Here is a 20,152-nt window from a genome sequence, read left to right as displayed (position 1 = left end):
TCTAAATATTTTTTCATCCTCTCATATTAAAGGTTGATGTGTCTGCTTGGGAAAATTGCACCTGCCATTTTTAGTTTTTCAATTAGTGATGTGCAGGCCAACTTCAACACGCAAGAGAAATATATTTGACAGATTGATAGTGAAGAGAAGTGTTGGTGTAGGGTTGTGTTACTGCAAGGGCATGTTGGCAAAAGAGTCGAGGTGAAATGACCTAAGGCAGCATCTGTCACAGGCTGATTTTTGGATGGGGTTTCCCTTTCCGTGAACATGAGATGACATTGCAGTAGAAGTTCACAAACACAATGAAGTGAAACTAATTCAGATGATATAACTTAATATGTAAATGGCTTGTCTTTTGTCCAGCTGGGACGTGAGGAAGGTCCTGTCCCTCCCGACGTCATTGCCACTGGAGGTCTTTGATCTTTGCCTCAGAACAGATTGAGGAGCTAGAGCAGGAGAGATTAACTGGTTCAGATGACATCTTCTTTTTACCTTTTGACTGAAGAAGACATTCACTCTCCTTCTGACTCCTGCAAGCTCTTTTCCCATGCAGAAACTTCTTCTTTGAGATTGTTCTGAGGCTGTCATTGCTCCCATTATCTTTAAGATGCATTGGCTGTGCACAGATACACTTGATTGAAATAATTCTGTTGTGAGATTTCAATTTAAGAATTTACATGGACAGTAAATAAAGTGATCCATTAAAACATGTGTTTATGTGCCCCAAAGTATTTAATCTGAATAGAACATTTCAGCCACAAACTTTTCAAGTGTGTTTGTTTGGTTGACTTTTGTTTCTGTCCCCTTCTGACATGAGTTTAAGTATCTCTTTTTCACCCTTTTGACCATTAAGGCATTTGTAGTTTCTCATTTAAAACTGCGTAAGCGATAGCCAAGTTTTGGAAACTGTAGATTAAATGTTACAATCAGAGAGAAATGATCAGATTGTGTTTACATGTTTGTCAGTTGCTTATATTTTCCTTTGATGAAGCATCCCAAAATGCTCCCTGAAATATGACCAGTCTGTATTTACATATAATGTACATTCACACTTATCCTGCATGTATTCACACCATTTGATCAGTCACGTGAAGCTCTATCTTGCATTCAGATACCTTTCAAAAAACCGGTGTTGGTTTTGACTGTTTATTGCAAATGACTTCATCATTGCAGTGTTGAACAGTGTTATCACACATTGCAGATTTTCCTCACATCAGCAGACTTGCATTGATCTTAATGACTAATTTGAATAATAATTATGTGTTCTAACATTTTAATCGATATATTGTTGTATAAACTTCCCATGCATTTTCCTCATGTTCAGACAGTCATTACCAGGGTGGTCATGTGATCACTTCCATTTTCTGTCTGTCAGCAGGATTATACAAGAACAACACAGAGCCTCAGGCTAACTTATAGGTGCATGTATTTGCAAATGCATGTATGCTTACATGCCCTTTTTGAACAGGCTTTTCTTAACATGACTAAGTGCAATACTAACTTATAACTGGTCTTTTTACATTCATTGTCAGGAACAATATACTCATGTTGCGGTTTAATGAAGAATTTTCCTCAAATTGTACACTTATGTTGTTCTTCACTGCCTCTTTCTTGGTTGGTTGGTAGCTTACAAACAAAGAGCTGACTCCAAGAAAAAAAAACTTCAAGTATGCACACACAAATCTTGCAGAGAGGCAAAGACCTTATACGGACAAGAACTCAAAGGTAATATATTGTGCCACTACAACATCCTCATGTAAGAACAGAGCTATGTCTCAGTCATGTTTGGCAGGAAAACAGTCCTCAAAGCACCACAGGAAAAAAAAACCTTGACCACAGCCTGAAACAAGGTGATGAATTAAAAGTTTTATTACCGTGGCCAGGTGCACTGACCAAAAGCAGGAATATAGAGGTCATAATTTGTGGTTTATTAACTACTGGCTCTTGTGGAGATCTGTGCTCTCTGTGTGCCCTTCTCATTAGTCATTTATGGCCAAAGATTTTGTTTTATATCACTGTCAGCCCTCTATATTTCACAAGCAGTTCCCAACACTAATAGGAAAGCAGTAGCAGCATCATATGGTTTTGAGCCCATTGGCCTTTCAGATTCAACAGCAGAGACATGGCCTGACGTCCTGGCTGGAATAGTGTAGACTCAGCCCTAGTAAAATCAAAAGCTGGGATTGACATCACAGATTAATGAAGATTACATGCAGCGATTACTGGCCATGGGATGAATCGTGATGACCTCATGTCCCATCAGAAGGCAATAAATCAGGAGATGTCAGTGGACCTCCCTGTGGAGCCGGCAACGGGGAGGTGGACATTCAGGTCACCTCTCAATGCCATGGGAAGCGAAAATAGCTCAAGGTTGTAGACGGTGTTGCTAACAGGAGCACTCATTTTATGGGTTTTTTTGGACTTCATTGTAGAAACACTAGAAAACGGTCACTTGGAGTAACCCTCAAACCTCAATGAATGTGTGAAATCCTAAGGAGGCAGCAATGAGTCAATCAAACCTCAGATCTACCCTTCCATTGATACTGAATTGTTGGCTGACTAGGATCTTGCATGGGATTACACACCAAGCCTGGCTCTCACATTCTTTGTATTCTTCGAATGCAAACATGCACATCACCCCACATGCAGAGGCCTGACCCTTCTTTTTAAAAAGAAGTGTGCAGATCCCATGCTTAGTGACCCCAACCTGCCCTAGCTTCCACTTCCCACTGCCACCTCTCTCTGTTCCCCATCCCTTTATTCAAATGGCCACCTTCCTCTCAGTCAACCACTCCACATTTGGCGTGGGAACCTACACCTGTGGCTCTACCCATGCCTCGGATGATCCATGGTGAAGAATTTAGATGAGCCTACCTGGATACAGTTGGTCTTTTTCTTTAATTTCTATGCAATGCAAATACAGTACTGGGTCGTTGCATCATTTGAAGCAAAGACAAATTCACTGATTACATGACACATAAACATCCAGTTTGTTTCACCAGCCGTGCCCCCCTTCTTCACTTGAAAACTAGGATTTCTCAGAGTAAATCCCCTAATCCATCAGGGGAAGGGCAGGGTAGGGTTTTGGAGATTTGACTGACACAGGAGTCTTTGTGGTCTCAGATCAAGTATTTCATGCTGTCATACATGTTTGACTGTTTTTGGGATGTAAAAGGGAGCAGGTTAACATTAAGCTTATATTTAGAGATGTACGATTTGTGGATTTATGAGCCCATGCAATGTAAAAAATAATACATTTGCCAATAAACAATGTTGATGATTTTGTTTATTTTGTCATTTACTCTTTTGCACCCAGGAAACAGACATTTTATCTGTCTATCTGTCTATCTGTCTGTCTGTCTGTCTGTCTGTCTGTCTGTCTGTCTATCTTGTCATTTTAAATCATTTCACCCCTGCTCAGAGTAAATTATACAAATTTAGGAAGCAGTCCCTACCACTGATGATTGTTGTCATATTTTTCCATAAGCTGATGATCAACTGATACCAATGTGTGGCCAATCCATTGATGTTTAATGTAGTTATATATCATATTTTTATGTCTTCCCCCACTGCAGATCTTTTACTTCACCCATGCGATTGGCCTGCCCACACTCAGTAGCATCCATGCTGACACTAATTGTCCCCGTGCTGACTGTGTCTCTTCATGGACAATGGTTTTGATTGGGATTGGGTTGAGTTACGGTGTTGGGACAAGGGTCTTTGTTCAGTAGCCTTCCCTTTCCCTCCCCCACTCCTCCCCTTTATCCCCCTGCCCATCCATCTATCTTGTTCCAACCATTTGGGCAGCTGTCACTTAATCCAGCTAATCACAGACTGGGATGGTCTGTGGGAAACCAGGCTAGTCTGTGGCTTTGCTCAGGAGACTATTTACCTAAACGTTTACAACATGTGGACATGCAAGCAAACCCAAAAGGTGCAGGTCACTGCATCACCACCTGTTCTGTCTCTTGATTCAGCTTTCACAGACAGAAGTTTGTTCTCACTGACTTGCACAGTCTCACGACACAAGCAGGCATCATCTTGTCACTAATAAATGCATTGCCACTCATAGTTCCTCTTGTGCGTTGGCACACACCCACCCACATGCTCAGACTGGGGCAGCCAGCCCACCCTTTTGTGGTGGGGGGAGGGGGACTGGGTGGAAAGGTCAGAAGCCGAGCTACATGTCGTGGGATGATCCACGTTCATGTCAAATAATCCATCTTTGAGGCTGCATCTGTTGTGCGTCTGCGGTTGGATGGGTTGGCAGGGCTTCCGGCAACAGCAGCATGAGTAGACTACCTGCCTCCATGAAAACCCCCAGACTCCTTTTTCACCTACACTAAAGCTTTCCTGTGATTAACTCAGTCAGTGGTCTCAGTCTAAGCCCAGAATTGGTTTTGATCGGGGTTATTAATTAAATCTTGGTCGTTGTATTTTTGATCAATTAATTTAATGTTGCTCTTCAATAAACAGATTGTAGAGGAAAACAAAAAAACTAAAGATATCCTTCTCCACCTCTCCCTCTTCTAGGCTTCCCCATGTCTAATCATTAGCTGCAGTCCCATACAGCTGTACCCCAGTGTCCAAACTCTGACCCAAGCCCCTCAGCTCACCCCTATCCTGTCATCTTCCATCCCCTTCTCTCGTCACCCGTGGTCTTCCACAATAACACTCCCTCCCCTTCCTCCCACCACCACCCACAGCCAGACAAGCCTACTTAATCCCACAGCCCAGCAGCAACCAGCCTACCAGCTTGTTGGTCCCCCAGATCAACAACACAGACACACGTTAACAACTCCCTCCTCCCCGTCATTTCTCTTTCCCGCTTCATTCAAACATAAGTCTCTCAAATATGATCTTTATCCTTCTTTTTTCCTTCAGCCCCCCCTCAGGCCAGAGTCCTATCAATGACATTACAGTAGAGGTCACAGCAGTCACAGTGCGGCTACTACAACTGTCACTGGTGGTGACGTAATGAATGCTATTTAGGTCAGCTGGTTGCCTAGCAGTGTGCCCTGCAGCACACCAGCTAGATTACCCCTGTGATGCTGGTTAGCTTGGTTAGTTTCCATGTGTTTGTCATGTTTACTTAAACCAGCTGCAAAGTGTTTAGGTTTTTATTTCATTATTGTAAAATAGTTTGTTTTAGTTTTAGAACAGTGACATAAATATTTGCAGAGTATTAACCCATTTGCACTAAACTTCCATATTTATTAGTATGTGTTATTTATGATTGTCCCAGTTCAGTGGGAAGATTGAAAAAACATTGTCATTTGACAGCAAGCTCACATAGTTTTGTCTTGGAGGTGCTCTAAAATAACATAACAATCCACATCTTTAGTTAAAAAAAAATTAATATCAGTCTCTTTGATTGCTAATAATCTTATTGGCAATGAAAAAATATGTCGAATTAGTTAGTGCATTATGTGCATTGGACCGTTGGTTTGTCAAAGCAGTTCTGGGGTATTTGGTTGAGAAAAGAGACTAAACATATCAACTGCAGCACCTCCATAGGTAGAAAGATAAATACAAGCAATCTAAGTGACTGACCTGATGGAAATATTTCAGTGCTACAGCAGAGTTTGCAACTGCCTGTCAATGAAATAAATGAATATGGTATAATAAACACAAACTTGATGCAATAAATGATGTGTTTCTACTTACTAAATACCTTTAAACCTATTACCTGTTTAGCAGAACTGTTGATTTTCTGCTGATTAACTAATATACTACATGACTATTGTAATATGGATGCACTCGTCAATGTTTGAGGACACGACTCAAACTGCCCACTCGGTACTCAATTTCCTCATCTGTTTTCATTGTCATTTTCCTTAATTCATTTGACTTCATTACATTGAGTAGGATGTGATGCTGTGGCCATAGGACAGCGGCAAGCATTGCATGATGTCTTCACTGGTCAACTGTAAAGCATAACTTGGTGAGAAACAAGATAATCCCCTTAGCTGCTGATTTACCTCACTGTCTGACAACCAAGGACAAAGCCCAGCAGAGTTCATCTCCTCCTGCTAATATTGGCAAAGTGACCTTCTCGATGGACATCATACCTGCTGAGACTTTTTTTTTTTTTTTTTTTCCCCTTGAAAACATAGCGAAAGACCCCTTTTTATCTCCTGGTCAGTTTTTAATAGGTCACATGTAATACTGTCTTGGAGGAAAGCTGAGGCTTATAGATGAAAAAGCAATAAACTGACCCAGGTGTTTGGATGTATAATGGCATCATCTGTGTCCCATAAAGAAGCAGAGCTGAGAACCATTACCTCCTGTCGCCAGTAATAGCATCTTAATGAATTACACTGTTGTTGATGCAGTAGACTTAGCCAGCTGCTGCTTTTATCAGCTGTAATGTTGTAATGGTTAGAAGGGGTTTGTTGAATATTACCGTTAGTCTCACACACTGAGCCAGAGGAGACTTGGTTTATAGCAGTATCCTCATGTCCTCTTGTCTTTCCTGTCCTCCAGCTTCTCTTGGCATCTTCCCACAGTTGTGCTTACCTTATCTGGCTCCCTCGTCTTTGAATCATTGGGTTTCATCGTAACTCAAGCACACCTCCGAGTAATGGGGCCAAGCTGCATACGAGACTCTGTAGTAGCAATGAAATCGATTTTTGCATCAACTGTGTGTGTGTCGGCTAATATGAGAAGAGCTGCTTGAGTATAGCTTGGTAACTTCATTATTCTGGCTCTACGGTGGACATACTGTGATTAGGAGCCAATAAAAAAGTCTGTATTTCTAGATAATAAAAGCAACAATATTCTCATCAATAATCTGCCATTTATTTATTTATTTTTTTGCTAGTTCCACGTTTCATTTTCCCCCATTTTCCCCAGGAAGCACTTGTAGTTTTGTTAGGATACATATTTTTTCTCTTATCAATTCTTCTGGACATCTGCTCAAGTAAAAGGCCAGTTTATGCACAAGTGAAGTTAAATGTTAGTGTCCAGTCATAATAATGTTCATAGGAGCATGCAGGTGAAATAATCAAAATTAAAGATGCACATGAAAACATTTGTTTTATTTGCAGACCAGTTAAATTCCCCAAAATACTCAGATTACTCACAGGTATGCAAAGGTAACTGAAAACTTTTACATGAAAGAATGTACAATCCGAAAATGATTGAGAAGGGCTGAGCGATCCCACAATCTTAAATTGTGATCTGTCTTAATTTGGCATATGATCTACTTTTCCGAGATATTGAATAGATGAATGAATGATTGGTGCATTCATTCATTCATTCATTCTCCAAACCCTTTAATCCTCTGGAGGCTCTTGGTAATGCAGGAACCTATTCCACCTACACTGGGACATGTTACCGGTTCATCACACAAAACAATAATAACAGCACTGCAAAACTGCGCTAACATGAGTTTAAATGACCTGGTGACCAGTGCAATTCTATCATTTTATGGGCTAGTGAGTTTATTCCAGTGCATTTGCAGGGCTACTTTACAGTCTGTCTGCACTGAAGGGTTTACTTTTCGGTCACGTTAACTTGCCAAGTTTGTGTAACATGTTCTGCTGCTGCTGAAGAAATAATGTCAATCCATTACCATAAGTCTGTCAGCTTTGGTCTGAACTCTGATGTGCAGTACACAAATGCTTTAGAATTATGTTAGTGAAAATGTTTTCCACTCTAGTGGGATAAATCAGTCTACCACAGTGTAGCTAAGTAATAGCATCACTACATAGGAATGTACAGGAACTAGTGCTAACAAGCATTTATTTCATCAAGATATTATCAGTATTGTCAATTTCGCTCGCCAAATGATACAAAAATCCAGAGTTTCTACCCTGGACAAAAAAGGACAAAAAGCCAGAAGAAAACTCATAACTGTATCATGGATCGTGATTCTACCTCAGAAGATGTTCATATTATCTTTTGACAGATTTTTCCAGCACAAACATGGAGAACATAAAAATATATAGATTTTTGTGTTATTTAACTAATTGCTGCAGCTTTTCTTTTAATAACACAGTGGGTGTTATCTCAGAAATACTTTTGATGGTAAAGAAGCTGATTGTTTCATTTTATGTTGCTGTGGGAAGTTTGAGCATCTATGAACACAATGCTTCATTCATTATATTGTAGAAGCATAACCTCTGCTGCAGGTCACAGTAGGTAATTGTGGTTACTGTCTATATGTATGAATTGGTTCTCATTTTGGAGCATGTGAGTTAATGATGTAGATTTTATCTAAAATTTCATGGAATCTGACTGATTTTGTCTTTTCTTTCTCTCCAGCGGACATATACGTTGATCGTGGAGGCCTGGGACTGGGACAACAACACACGGAACAGTAAGTTTACACTTGATTCATTGTTGTGACGTTGATGAAGTGCTACTGATGGACAGTTTTACAGCCTTTCAATAAGATTTTCACTCTTTATGTTGGTTAAATAAGGTTGAGGCTAGATCCTTGATTCAACTGCTATGTGACCTTCTCAAGTCTGAGCGTGAAAATTAATCCTCGATTGATGTTCGTCTGAGAAATATGTACAAGCCCAGGACACAGAGCTTCCTTCCTGTATTACTATCTTAATCCAGCCCCACAGACTTCTGACCAATCAACAAGGTGAACGTTCTTTCAAGACCAGTGGGATAGTTGAAAATTTTGTTGAGAATGCTCCAGAAGACTTGAGTTGAAATCAGATCACCAGCTTACTCCTGCTATTATGTTAAACTTTTATGTTCCAAGTAGTAACCCTTTGTTTCTTCTTGACTTATAATCTGTTATACTGAACACCATATCCCCAAGATGCCTCATATAGAATGCTAGACTTGTTCCTTGGCTATTTTGGCTGTGGCGACCAGCGCTGACCAGCTGTATCCTGTTTTCCTTTAGTTATGTCCGCTGGGTGGACTCCTGTGCAACCTCTTTTTCCCGTCTGAGCAGTAGTCCAGTCTGGGAGGAAGGGGGCCCATTGAAGACTCTAATGCCTCTATGTGTTAGTGTAGCTTTGATCTGTGGATTCGATGGCATATTTTATGACTCTAATATGTTTCTGAGCGTGAACGGACCCATGCACTAGACTGTCCTCTCTAGTCCAGACTTGTCTTATTTACATGAAGTCATTACATCCTGTTTTGTCCATAACATCAAAAGCACTTCCACTTGTGAATGCAGACAATGGAGAAGAAATAGATTTTGACATCACAGCTCTTTGATTAGACTGCTGCACGCCGTGTTTCACCATGTAGGCCTCCAGTAATTGTGTACATTCAGTGATTACTTTTGATGTTTCTGATGGTTAATTGTTTCCCGCCATTTTTGTCTTCGCCATGTGGCATATAGAAGCAAAGTAGATGGTTTTGCAAGATAACACACCAACTGAGAATGGTTCCTTTTTCATTTTGTGCTGAAATTCAGAGGCAGTTTCATAAAATGTTGAGAGCTGTAAGAGTTTTTTTTTTTTTTTTCGTTTTTTCACACTGTTCAAAAGCTGAACTGAGGACGCTGTGGGTCACAGACATCAGCTGACTTCAACCTTGATGTCATGGGTTCAACAGACACAAACGTCTGGAACAAATGCCCCTTTCAACCTCCGCAGAAGATCACAAGGAAGTCTGCATGTAGTAGGGAAACTTCAGTGAGGTCACAGTTCATTTCAGTGGTTATTGTAGCTTTTTTTTTTTTTAGCCGGCAGGTGGAGAAGGGCATCTCACCTATTATCTATACTCAAGTTTACTCTCACAGTGACCAGTATATGTGCATCGCTGTAAAAACATTACAACATTAGCAGTAATTGAATACATATATTGATAAAGAATGTAGCGCTGTTCTTCTACTGTCAAATAATGCTGTTATGAGAAAATAGAAATCAAAAAACATGCAGCATCACTATTCCATGGTATGCTTATCCTCAGATCATGTTTCATCTTTCTCGCTTTTTTTCTGGTTATCACTTTACTCTTATGAATAAGCAAAATGCCCCAAATACTAGGAAAGTCAGTGCATTGAGGCCACAGTGGAAACAGCAAATGCCCTGACCATTAAAAACACACTTTAAGGCAGTGCATCTCACTGTTTTTATCCTGTATGCTGCTGTGACAATGTCATTCACGTCTAATATTAATTGTGGCTTAATTTTTTATTTTGGCATTTCCACTTTTTTTCATACAATTAGTGGAGTGAGAGACAGGAAATGGGAGGAGAAAGGTGTATGATTCTGTCCTCTATCCCCTTGACTAAGAGCTACTAATGATTCTGTGTAATGCCAAACAAAAAATTAATACTCCAACAGATTAGAATGTCCAACTTTTTTTTTCATTTCTTTTTTATGTCCAATGTAGGCTATAGCTTACAATGACTGCTTGATAAAGTCCCTTCATCTTCATAGATTTCTGAGTATTCAGGGCCTCACCTTATAATTCAGATGTGTGAATGTATGGTGGAGAGAGGTGTGTTTTTTGACAGCAGCTTGCAGTTCAGTTTTGTGGTGCTGAACCTCTCCTGATGCACACTGATGCTGCCATGAGAAAAAAAAAAGGGTTATCTTGTCCGTTATAGGTTGTGTGGCAGTTGCAATGAATATAGACAAAGAGGTCAGAGGAAAAAGATGGAACCGTGGAGCTTTTTGAGAACCCCTTTCTGTCCAAAATGGGGGAAAAGTTGCTTTATTGTTGTGCAACTATATTGCAATGGAACAAATAGTTAGCTGTAACTCTTATTTTGTTCTTTGCTTTGAATTGTAAGCATTTACATTTTTTACTTTGCTGCCCTCAGATGCATAGAACAGTGTCATCTCTTCCTGTTTTCAGCAGAAAAGTGCTTTCATCATGACAGAACATCTGATTTATGTAGTCATCTGTATCAGGATCAGTAATGGGGAAACTTCCAAAAGTAATTGTGAGTGACTTGTTAGTTTTGTTATCAAGTCTAAGTCTGAGATGGTTCATCATAAATCCTGCCTCTTTGCAGAACTAGGTCTGCAGTGTCATGGTTTCATCAGATTTTTTTTTGTTGCTGAAAGGGATACTATCACGTCATTTTGTACAGCGTCCTCTGACTTTATTTATTGAGCACCAGAACTGTATAGAAGAAAACTCAAATAGCCTAGTACAACCTACACCTTTGTGAGTGCTGGTCCATAATGCAATTTAATACCAGAGCTACTGGTGTTAAGTTACATTATGGACCAGTTCCACAGTAGTTAATCCTGAGTCTATACACTTGGTTGTCGGAGGCTCATATAGAAACATATCCTGACAAACTGCTACATTTCTAAGAGTTTAGAATCTTTTATGTAATTTTACACAGCAGTGTAATCCAAGGGTGAACTTTAATGTATATGAGTCTAAAAAGTAATGTCATGTCAGTCAGTCGTCTTCTGTAGACCTTGGATTTGAGCTTGTTCTCTGGCCTGACTCAGCATCATTCTCATGTCTTGTCCTACGTAAGAGTCCACCCTGTGTTAGTCTGTCAGTGAGATTCCTCTAGTTCGGCGTCATGTCCTCCGGCGTGGCTCTCTTCCCTTCCCCCTGTGTCCTCAGGAAAGGCAGCCGGCTGTTTTCCTTGTGTTTATCGAGCAGGAAGTGGAGTGGACTGGGCGGCCGGGCTCAGTGTTTAGACACCGAGGTAACAGAGCCCGGCTTGGGCCCGGAGCCCATTGTTCTCTATCTGGCAACTGCCGGGGTTTATTTCTGTTATTGTTGCTTAATTCTGTCTGACATTGTGTCAGTCCCCAGCAGAGGAAGGTGTGTGTGTGTGTGTGTGTGTGTTGCTCACTTCAAAATGTCTATGGTGCATTGCAGCCTAAAGTCACACTGAAAAGGAAATCACAGACCCCCTATTTCCACAGAGATTGTTTGCCGGCTTCGATCCCACTGTGATAAAGATTGCTTTCTTTCTGGAAGCTGGCTCTGCAGCGAGCCTCGCAAGGCAAACAATGTTAAATGTGAGTGTTGGCATGCTAGAGGCTAAATAGTAGCCTCCCAACAGACGCATCATGACAATGCTCATACAGGGAGCTCAGTGGTCTTTTGTGTGATAGCCAGAAAATGGATCAATTTGCAGATGATGACTTTGAATGGCATACTTAACATTCAGCGGGTCCTCACACACAGACAGTGTGATATCAGAGTGTGTGTCTGCTGAATGTGCTGCTTCTGTTCCAAGTGGTGACTTTACATCAGAATACAAGAGACTCCACATCTTTTCCAAATGTCAGCCTTCACAAATGACATTTTTATTAACACCTTACTGAATGCACTGAAGAGTTTCAGTTTATATCGCAGATGAAATCATAATTGCATTTTTCTCAATAAAACATTATTGTGCAGTGAATTAAATCGTGCTTTGCGAAAGAACGTGGTGCAGAGCAGTGTGACTCTTTTGGCTCGTCTGTCACTGTCAGTTTTGGCACTAAATGTTAGCAAGCCGATTAATCTACTTTGGATACTACCAGACTGCTTCTCAGTGCTCCTGCAGGAGCGACATAATAGGATTTTAAAAGTAGGATCAAGATGCAACTTTTTTCCTACAGCTTTTTGTAAATTGGCTTTTTTGATGGCATGCAGTGGATGAAATGTGAGTCAGGTATTTCATTTTAATGGATTCATTTAGTACCAATACTTTGCTGGTCTTGAACATAAATGTACTTACAGCAGGCCTATTTTTTTTCTTTTTTTTTTTCTAACAAAAGTGTTGAATCTAGGCTTCCTATTCTGAATAAGAAAAAAGCCCAGATCTGCAAAATTAATGTAAAATCAGTGTTGGTGAAATGGACGAAGTGGATAAAGGACAAGTGATGTGAACTGTAGAGTCAGTGTTTCCTAAAATATGTATCATGTTCCACACCTTTGCCCATTGGTAACTGGGTTAGCCTCCAGCACCCGTGTGACCCTCTTGGGGGTTTAAGTGGTTCAGAAAATGGATGGTTGGACTATATATAATGTTCTCTGGATAAACATAGACAGTTATGGCATTTTGTTAACAGCACATATAGCACTGATATATATTGAGAAGGTTTCTTGATATCTGTACATTTATTTCTGCTCACATTGTGGATGTAAAATATTCACCATCTGACATGTGTCATATCTACTGCAGATGAGGAGGAGCTGCTGATCGATCGCAGCACACACACTGGAATGATCAACCCCGGCGACAACTGGCAGACCATCCTGCATGACGGGCCCATTGCTCGCCTCATGTATCGCATCCGGGTGCGGTGTGATGACAACTACTATGGCAACAAGTGCAATAAGCTGTGCGTTCCTCGAGACGACTACTTTGGCCACTACCGCTGTGAGCAGTCGGGGGCTCAGGTCTGTCTGGAGGGATGGATGGGTCCGGACTGCAGGATAGGTGAGCTGCAACATTTGGGAGATTCTGAATAAGCAGCTTAGTTTTTTCCTGTGTCTATAAATGTTTTTTTTTTATTTAAATAATGAAATAAAACTGTAGTTACTTTACTGTAGATATTACAGATCCTTCTTAGCTTGCATTGATGCTTTGCTACCATAAACACTGTACGTAACCATAATCTAGACACATAAGACACTCGAGGGCTTAAAAAAAGCAAGAAATAAAAGTATTGAACAAAGTTTATAATCCCAACTGTTGTCATATATGGGTTTTTTAGTTTGTTTTGACATATGCACAAACTAAAGCCTGTATGTGAACCCTGAATGTAGTTTATTTACCAAGCTAAACCCAATTATTTACGTTAGCTGACTAGTTAGCCACATGATATGCTAACTAACTTTATTCTACTCTAGTTCATTTTCCATTTGGAACACGTTTTGGTTTGGTATGAAATAGTCTGGTTTTGGAAACCTCCGTTTTAAGCAGTTGTATCAAATATTAGCCATTTGGCATTGCTGTGTTTCACCTTTTAAAGATGGTCACATTATGATGCCCAATTAGTGCTTTTGTGGTAATTGAGGGCAATGTTAATAGCAATTACTCATTTGCAGGCATGTCAGAATTCAATACATGAACCTTATACGCGAGGATTAATGTTGTAATTGCCATAGATGTGATAGAAAATTCACTATCTTTGAAGCTTTTCTTACAGTTTAAATGAAAAATAATCCATCATTAATCTAAAAAAAGGTTGTAACATCATCTATCATTTTAATCATTGAAAAGCACTCAAAACTAGTCAGTCAGTGCACTTGTTTTTATATAATGAAAGTTAGTGAGAGCTGCTGTCTTAAGTAGGTATTTTCTAAGTGTGTATTTTCCTCACTTACAGCTCAGGTGTGAGCATTTGCTGTTTTTCCAGTCAGTTCATTATTCAGTGACAGATACATCGGAGCCCTTCTTTATGCAAATTGCTCACACTTAAAACCGAAATGCCTTATACTTCAAAGCAGTGAATTTATTTTGACAGTAGCTATGTATTTATATATTTATATCCTCATATATTTTGCATGATTAATAATTAATATGTACATTAACAGTAGTAAAAGCAAGTCATACACACTTGTCCATATCCAAAGTTCCTCAGTAAAAGGCGATTTTAAAATGCGGTATGCGTTGCCTGCTGATGTGAAAATGTCGTAGGGTTGGAGTCGTGCTTGTGGGTGGTGCTGGAGAGAGTGGGAGGCCTCCATAAATCACCCAGCTGACCTTAGAAGACGAAGGGTGAAAAGAGGAGGGGAGTGTAGAAGGGCTGGGTTGTTTTTAAGAGGGGGGTAGTGTTGTACATGCAGGCTATAAAGTTGTCCCCTCCTGGCCCCCCCTCAACCCCAGCCCTGGTCAGGGTGCCATGAATTCTCACGTCTTGTTGCACTTGTTAGAAAGATTGCAAACAAACGAGCGTCTCCTCCCACCTTGCCATGTCATGGCCACCTTTCTTCCCCACACACACTGTTCTGTGGCCTGGCTTTTTAAAGAATAATTGTGTTGTTTTCTGTGGGAGTCAAATTGAAAGGTGCATGTCTCCCAGTGGAATTAAAATCTCACCTTTAGATTGTCTTTGTTTTTTGTTTTTTTTTTTCTTTTTCAGCAATCTGCAAACAAGGCTGCAACCTGTTACATGGAGGCTGTGCTGTCCCAGGAGAATGCAAGTAAGATAACATTTTTTCTTCTTTATACTGCTTCTGTCTGTGGATATATGCCATATCCCTGACTGCGTCATGTTCACATTGCTATCAAATTGTACATGTTTGGATATATTGAATAAACAGGGCTTTATATAGCCACAAAACTGAAATACAAAGGAATGATGGATTTGTGAGACACCTTCACTTGTCGAAGCCTGTTGTGTTGTTTTGTGTCAGCCTTTTGCTTCTCTCATGGGCATCTCCGCCTCGGTTCAGAAGAAAAGGGCAATGGCACGCCTGCCTCCTTGTATTTTTAGCCAGCCGAAATTCTCCACAGAATACCAAGCAACTCATCGGCTCTCTGCGGCTCGGACCGAATAAAGGGAGTTGTGAGCATGTGAATTTGACCACCGTAAACGTGCGGGGAATTGTCATATCCCCTCTCCATCCGCATTGCAGTCCTCCTTGAAGGGCAGGGGGCAGGAAAGGAAATGAATATCCCACTGTGTTATGTACATATCCCAAAGTGGAAACGACAGTTAGATAAAGTGATGTAGAAATGCCCCATAGGTCCACATTTCCAGGATATGGTACATCCCGTCATCATTTGTAAATCCCCCTCCCACCTGCCGGATGGAAAGAGACACTTGCTTCCCATTATTAGGAAAAAGAATTGGCTCTGAGCCAAGGAATAATAGGGGGATGACCAGTTTTAGGAAACTGCCTCACATTTTTCTGTGGCTGACTTGATCTGCAGGCAGAGGGAAGCGCCTTATTCTTCCAAAATGTCAAGTTCCAGTCAAAAGGAAAAGTGACTTGAATGGAGGAGCAGCAGTAAAGACTTTTCCTGCAGTGGCATGAATTTAATGAAGCCTCAGGTCACAGAGAGCTGGCATTAAATCCTTTGCCATCTCCTTTCATTCCTTTTACTTTATCACAGTTTTACGGGTTTTGCCCTGTTTGCCACAGGCTTTTGAGAAATACAAAAGCTGGTACGTGCCTGTTGTTACGCCAGCACATTTGGGATTTTTATTAGCACACATTAGGCTTGTTCGGACATATTTGTTAGAGGCTTGCCGTGTCCCCAGGATCATTCTGGGCGTTTTGCAAACTTTGACGTGTCATAGTGCCAAGATGTTAGAACACAGCTCATAAGAAACATCACGCCTACAGCTGTGAGGGGTGGATGAGTAAGCATTTTAAAATGACTGGGAATTAAACCACATAATGCGTCTTTTGATACCCTCAAGCTTAAAAAGTGTTGACTGTGTGTGTCTGCCAAAGTTCTGTTACTGTTGTTGCTTCACTGCTGTCAGATCATACAGTATATACAGAGTCAGAAGCATGCCGAGTATTCCCCGATGCCCACCCCTCCCCCTCACCCTAAGAGTGGCAGAGACTCCTGATAGCCTTGTCTCTTCGAGCGACAGCGGTGCCGTCTGCAGGAGAGCTCCAACTCAAAATAGCAGTCAATTGACAAGACAGCTGGCTCGACGACACCTCAGCCTTGGAATAGCCGTGCACTGTCATGAAGCTGCAGGCGTGTGCACATATACACTGTATACACACAGCCTCCAGATACTCTGATCCACCGTGCCACCCTCATAGAGCCCACCCCCCTTCCTCTGGTCCCAGACTCAAACCCAAGCACGGGAGCCACTGGAAGTATTCTTAACCCCTCCTGCCCTGGAATGTCACCCTCCACTAAGATTAGTTGGCAGGAGGCCTTGGGTTGTTTTGAGGTACGAGCCGATACAATATTAGGTGTTTCCACTGTTGGGGAGGTTCCATTCTTTGTCCCTTTTGCACCTTTTGACCATAAAACATGTAATGATAAACAGGAAATGTGTCAGGGTTAAGAAGTCTGATATTCAGTCATGAGAATTGTAGGCCTTAAGATGCCTTAAATAATGCTGCATTAGTGGGTTAAATGTGTTTTGGGTTAAATTTAGTATTGCTCACACTCTAAGAAAACTACAAAACCATCATGGATTCAGTAGCTACTAATGCAAATGTTGTGGTAATGTCTTCAGTAGTAGTGTGTGGCTTCTCTCATTAAAAAAAAAAAAAAGCCACATCTAGAATTGTTGAAGAATGCGTTAAAATGGTTTCTGTTAACATTACTTTAATCTCACATAGATAAGTATAATTCTAACAACGTGCAGTTAGTGCTTGTTTGACTTATCTGAAAATTACTAATTTGATATCTGCTGTGACTTCTGCAAGAATGTGTGCAACATTTGAAGGCATTAGTCACACAGGAAGTCGGAAAAACAGATCTGTCATGCACAGCAGCAAAATGATTTGTATCACTAAATATTGCATACTCTGATTATTCTTGATATCTGTCATGCATTTTGTTAGGCTTTCCATTGTTTTCATTATGATCTTAAAAAAGCCCCAAATTTATCATGTTGAAACCAGCAGGAAATCTGATGCATCAAATTATATTTACATTATAAATAAGATTGTCCAGATGATGCAATTAGATGGATAAGTGTCAACCATTATGATGATGAAATGCTTATATACACAGTCGCAGTTGGTGCTAACAACTAGTTATATAAAGAGTCATACATCCTGAAATGCTTACCACTTTGTAAGTTAATATATTAATAATGATCGGGCTGTGTTTATCATCAGTTACTGTGCGTCAGTTACTGTAGCTGATGGTTTTACTCAAGTGACTCATCGCTTAGAGGAATAAAAATGACTGGAAAGAAATGAACATGAAGATTTGATGAGTCCTGTTGCCCTCTATGTTCTTCTATCCATTAAAGATGAAGAAGGACCAAAAAATGAAGGAAAACACAAGAGGAGGTTGAGACATTTGTGGAGATGAATGATTTATGGTTATGTTTTGGTGTCTGTGTTTGACAGGTGTAACTACGGCTGGCAGGGCCAGTTCTGTGATGAATGTGTTCTTTATCCTGGATGTGTCCATGGGACCTGCAACCTACCCTGGCAGTGCAACTGTGAGAGGAACTGGGGTGGCCTACTGTGTGATAAAGGTACTTTTTTTTTTTTTTTTTTTAATTTTAATTGAAATTTTTATCTTTCTGCTGCTGCTACACTCTCCACTCTCATCTTAAAAAAGCCTAACATTTGCAATCATATCTAGACCCAAGACTTTACCTTCATGTAAGGTCCTTACTCCTTGTTTTCTCTGACTGGAGAACAGCAGCTGGATAGTTTTACTGCCTGTGTGATCTGAGCAGCAGTAGAGACACTCGATCCCCTCACATCGCTTCGTCACTGAGGGCTCTTCGGGGGATGAGAATGGGTCCTAAGATCCCCAGTGGAGACAGATCCCTGCTCATTTATTTACCAGCCTTTAGGGTGACCTGGCCTTTAGTGTAAGGATGGAGCACAGGATCAAATAGGGTTTAGTTGAGGTTATTTTGTACGAAGAAAAACATCAATACTGACAATTGAAACTAAACTATCACATCTAATTCAGCACCTGTGGCTGTTTTAAGTTGTCAGTAATGGTGACGATAAACTCTGAAATGTTTGTAATCATAATTGACTAACAGCTGAAATGAAAAAGGAGAAATGTATCCTGTAAAGCTCCCGCCATTAAACTGTGCTGCAGAATGGTCCTGAAAACACTCTGTGGTTCCCGTCAAAACTGACAGCTGGTGCTCTACACTGAGCAAAGCTTCTAACTATCTCCATCAGGATGAATGGTGAGACAAGCATTGAGTTGTCTCACAGGGTCAGGCCAATCAGACATCCATATTATTTTTTATTTAATAGTTTATTTGGAAGGGACAGTGCACATTAATGAGTGTCTATATTGAATAACATCAGATGTAAACATGCTGGATTATAGCGAAAATGCTAATTTGCATCCAAAGTACTGAGGTAGGTCACAAAAAAACATCACAATTAAAACATACACATAGAACAATGACAGTGCAATACATTTAAAGTACATCACAGTAAGAGATTGAAAAAAAAAATATCTATACATATCTGAAGGCACAGTTGTACAAGATTTGTATTCTGTTTTCTGAGCCAACTCTAATGTTGTGATATTTTGCTTACAGTTTTGCATTAGAATCCATATGTAACGTAGATGCGTCAGGATCAAACTGCAACTCTAGCCAATATTTTTCATACTAAACTGGCTCAGGACTTCATGAATGAAGCAGTAAGTCAATAAAGCTAACAAAATTATCATTCTAATTCTGCCACATTCACCAACTCCATAAGCATTCACAGATAAATGAGACAGGAGAGAAGAAATCATGGTACCTTGCTTTTCTTCCCTGATGTAAAAAATTATTAATATAGTTTTCACTGCTGTTACATTATGCTGCTGATCCTCCTTCAGATCTGAACTACTGTGGTCGCCACCAGCCGTGTGTCAACGGAGGAACCTGCATGAACACAGAGCCAGATGAATATTACTGCGCCTGTCCACTGGGCTACTCTGGAAAAACCTGTCAGATAGGTAAGAGAAAACCTGCCCTGCCAATATGAAAATGGACACTCATTGTGGGGTGCTTAAAGATTTTTATGTAGTCTTTTTTTTTCAGTGTACATACTGTATATGCTCCACCTTCTTAACTTCTTATCTTATCTTGTGATGTAACTTTGTGACACCCATTATATGAGAATAGATATGAAACCGTTCCTTAAATCACTACAAGTACATAGTTTAAAGGTGATCAGCTTGTAGCCTGTCTAATCTATTATTCTCCTCGTTCTCCATCAGCTGAGCATGCCTGTGTTTCCAATCCATGCGCCAACGGAGGTGCATGCCACGAGGTTCTCACAGGTTTCGAGTGCCAGTGTCCACCAGGCTGGGAGGGTCCGACCTGTGCCAACAGTGAGTTGCTGTACTACCTGAATACTTTAAAGCTATCCTCTGCTCTCCATTTTTTTCCCTTTCTTACCATGGTGTTACATCATTCCTTCTCCTTTTTCCACACTTTTTCCAAATCAAACTGACTCATTACTAACCATTTATGTAGAGAAGAATTAACCTCTTTCATTTTTTGTTTGATGGATCAGTTGACCACAGTTGTAAAGACATGGGGAAAAAGGTCATTTTAACCATTTTTAAACTTTCTTAAATTCTTAAAATGTGCTCTTTTTAACAGTGGCTTTACAAACAACATGCAAC

The 20,152-nt window shown here is 40.4% G+C and overlaps 1 protein-coding gene across 4 annotated transcripts in view; it reads left to right on the top strand.

Moving 5' to 3' along the window:
- jag2b (jagged canonical Notch ligand 2b) overlaps window positions 1-20,152 on the top strand; it is a 49,712-nt gene that overhangs the window by 13,250 nt on the left and 16,310 nt on the right. For 2 of the 4 annotated variants that reach the window (XM_030128780.1, XM_030128782.1), the window contains exons 3-8: window positions 8,269-8,323; window positions 13,076-13,333; window positions 14,982-15,042; window positions 17,899-18,029; window positions 19,358-19,477; window positions 19,742-19,855. In XM_030128780.1, coding sequence (XP_029984640.1) covers window positions 8,269-8,323; window positions 13,076-13,333; window positions 14,982-15,042; window positions 17,899-18,029; window positions 19,358-19,477; window positions 19,742-19,855 — 739 coding nt within the window. Of the gene's footprint in view, window positions 1-8,268; window positions 8,324-13,072; window positions 13,334-14,981; window positions 15,043-17,898; window positions 18,030-19,357; window positions 19,478-19,741; window positions 19,856-20,152 lie in introns of all 4 variants that reach the window. The other 2 variants (XM_030128781.1, XM_030128778.1) reach the window with 1 other exon arrangement.

Source organism: Sphaeramia orbicularis, chromosome 24 (assembly GCF_902148855.1).
Source record: "Sphaeramia orbicularis chromosome 24, fSphaOr1.1, whole genome shotgun sequence".
Classification (NCBI taxonomy): domain Eukaryota; kingdom Metazoa; phylum Chordata; class Actinopteri; order Kurtiformes; family Apogonidae; genus Sphaeramia; species Sphaeramia orbicularis.
This window is presented reverse-complemented; position numbering and strand designations above follow the sequence as displayed.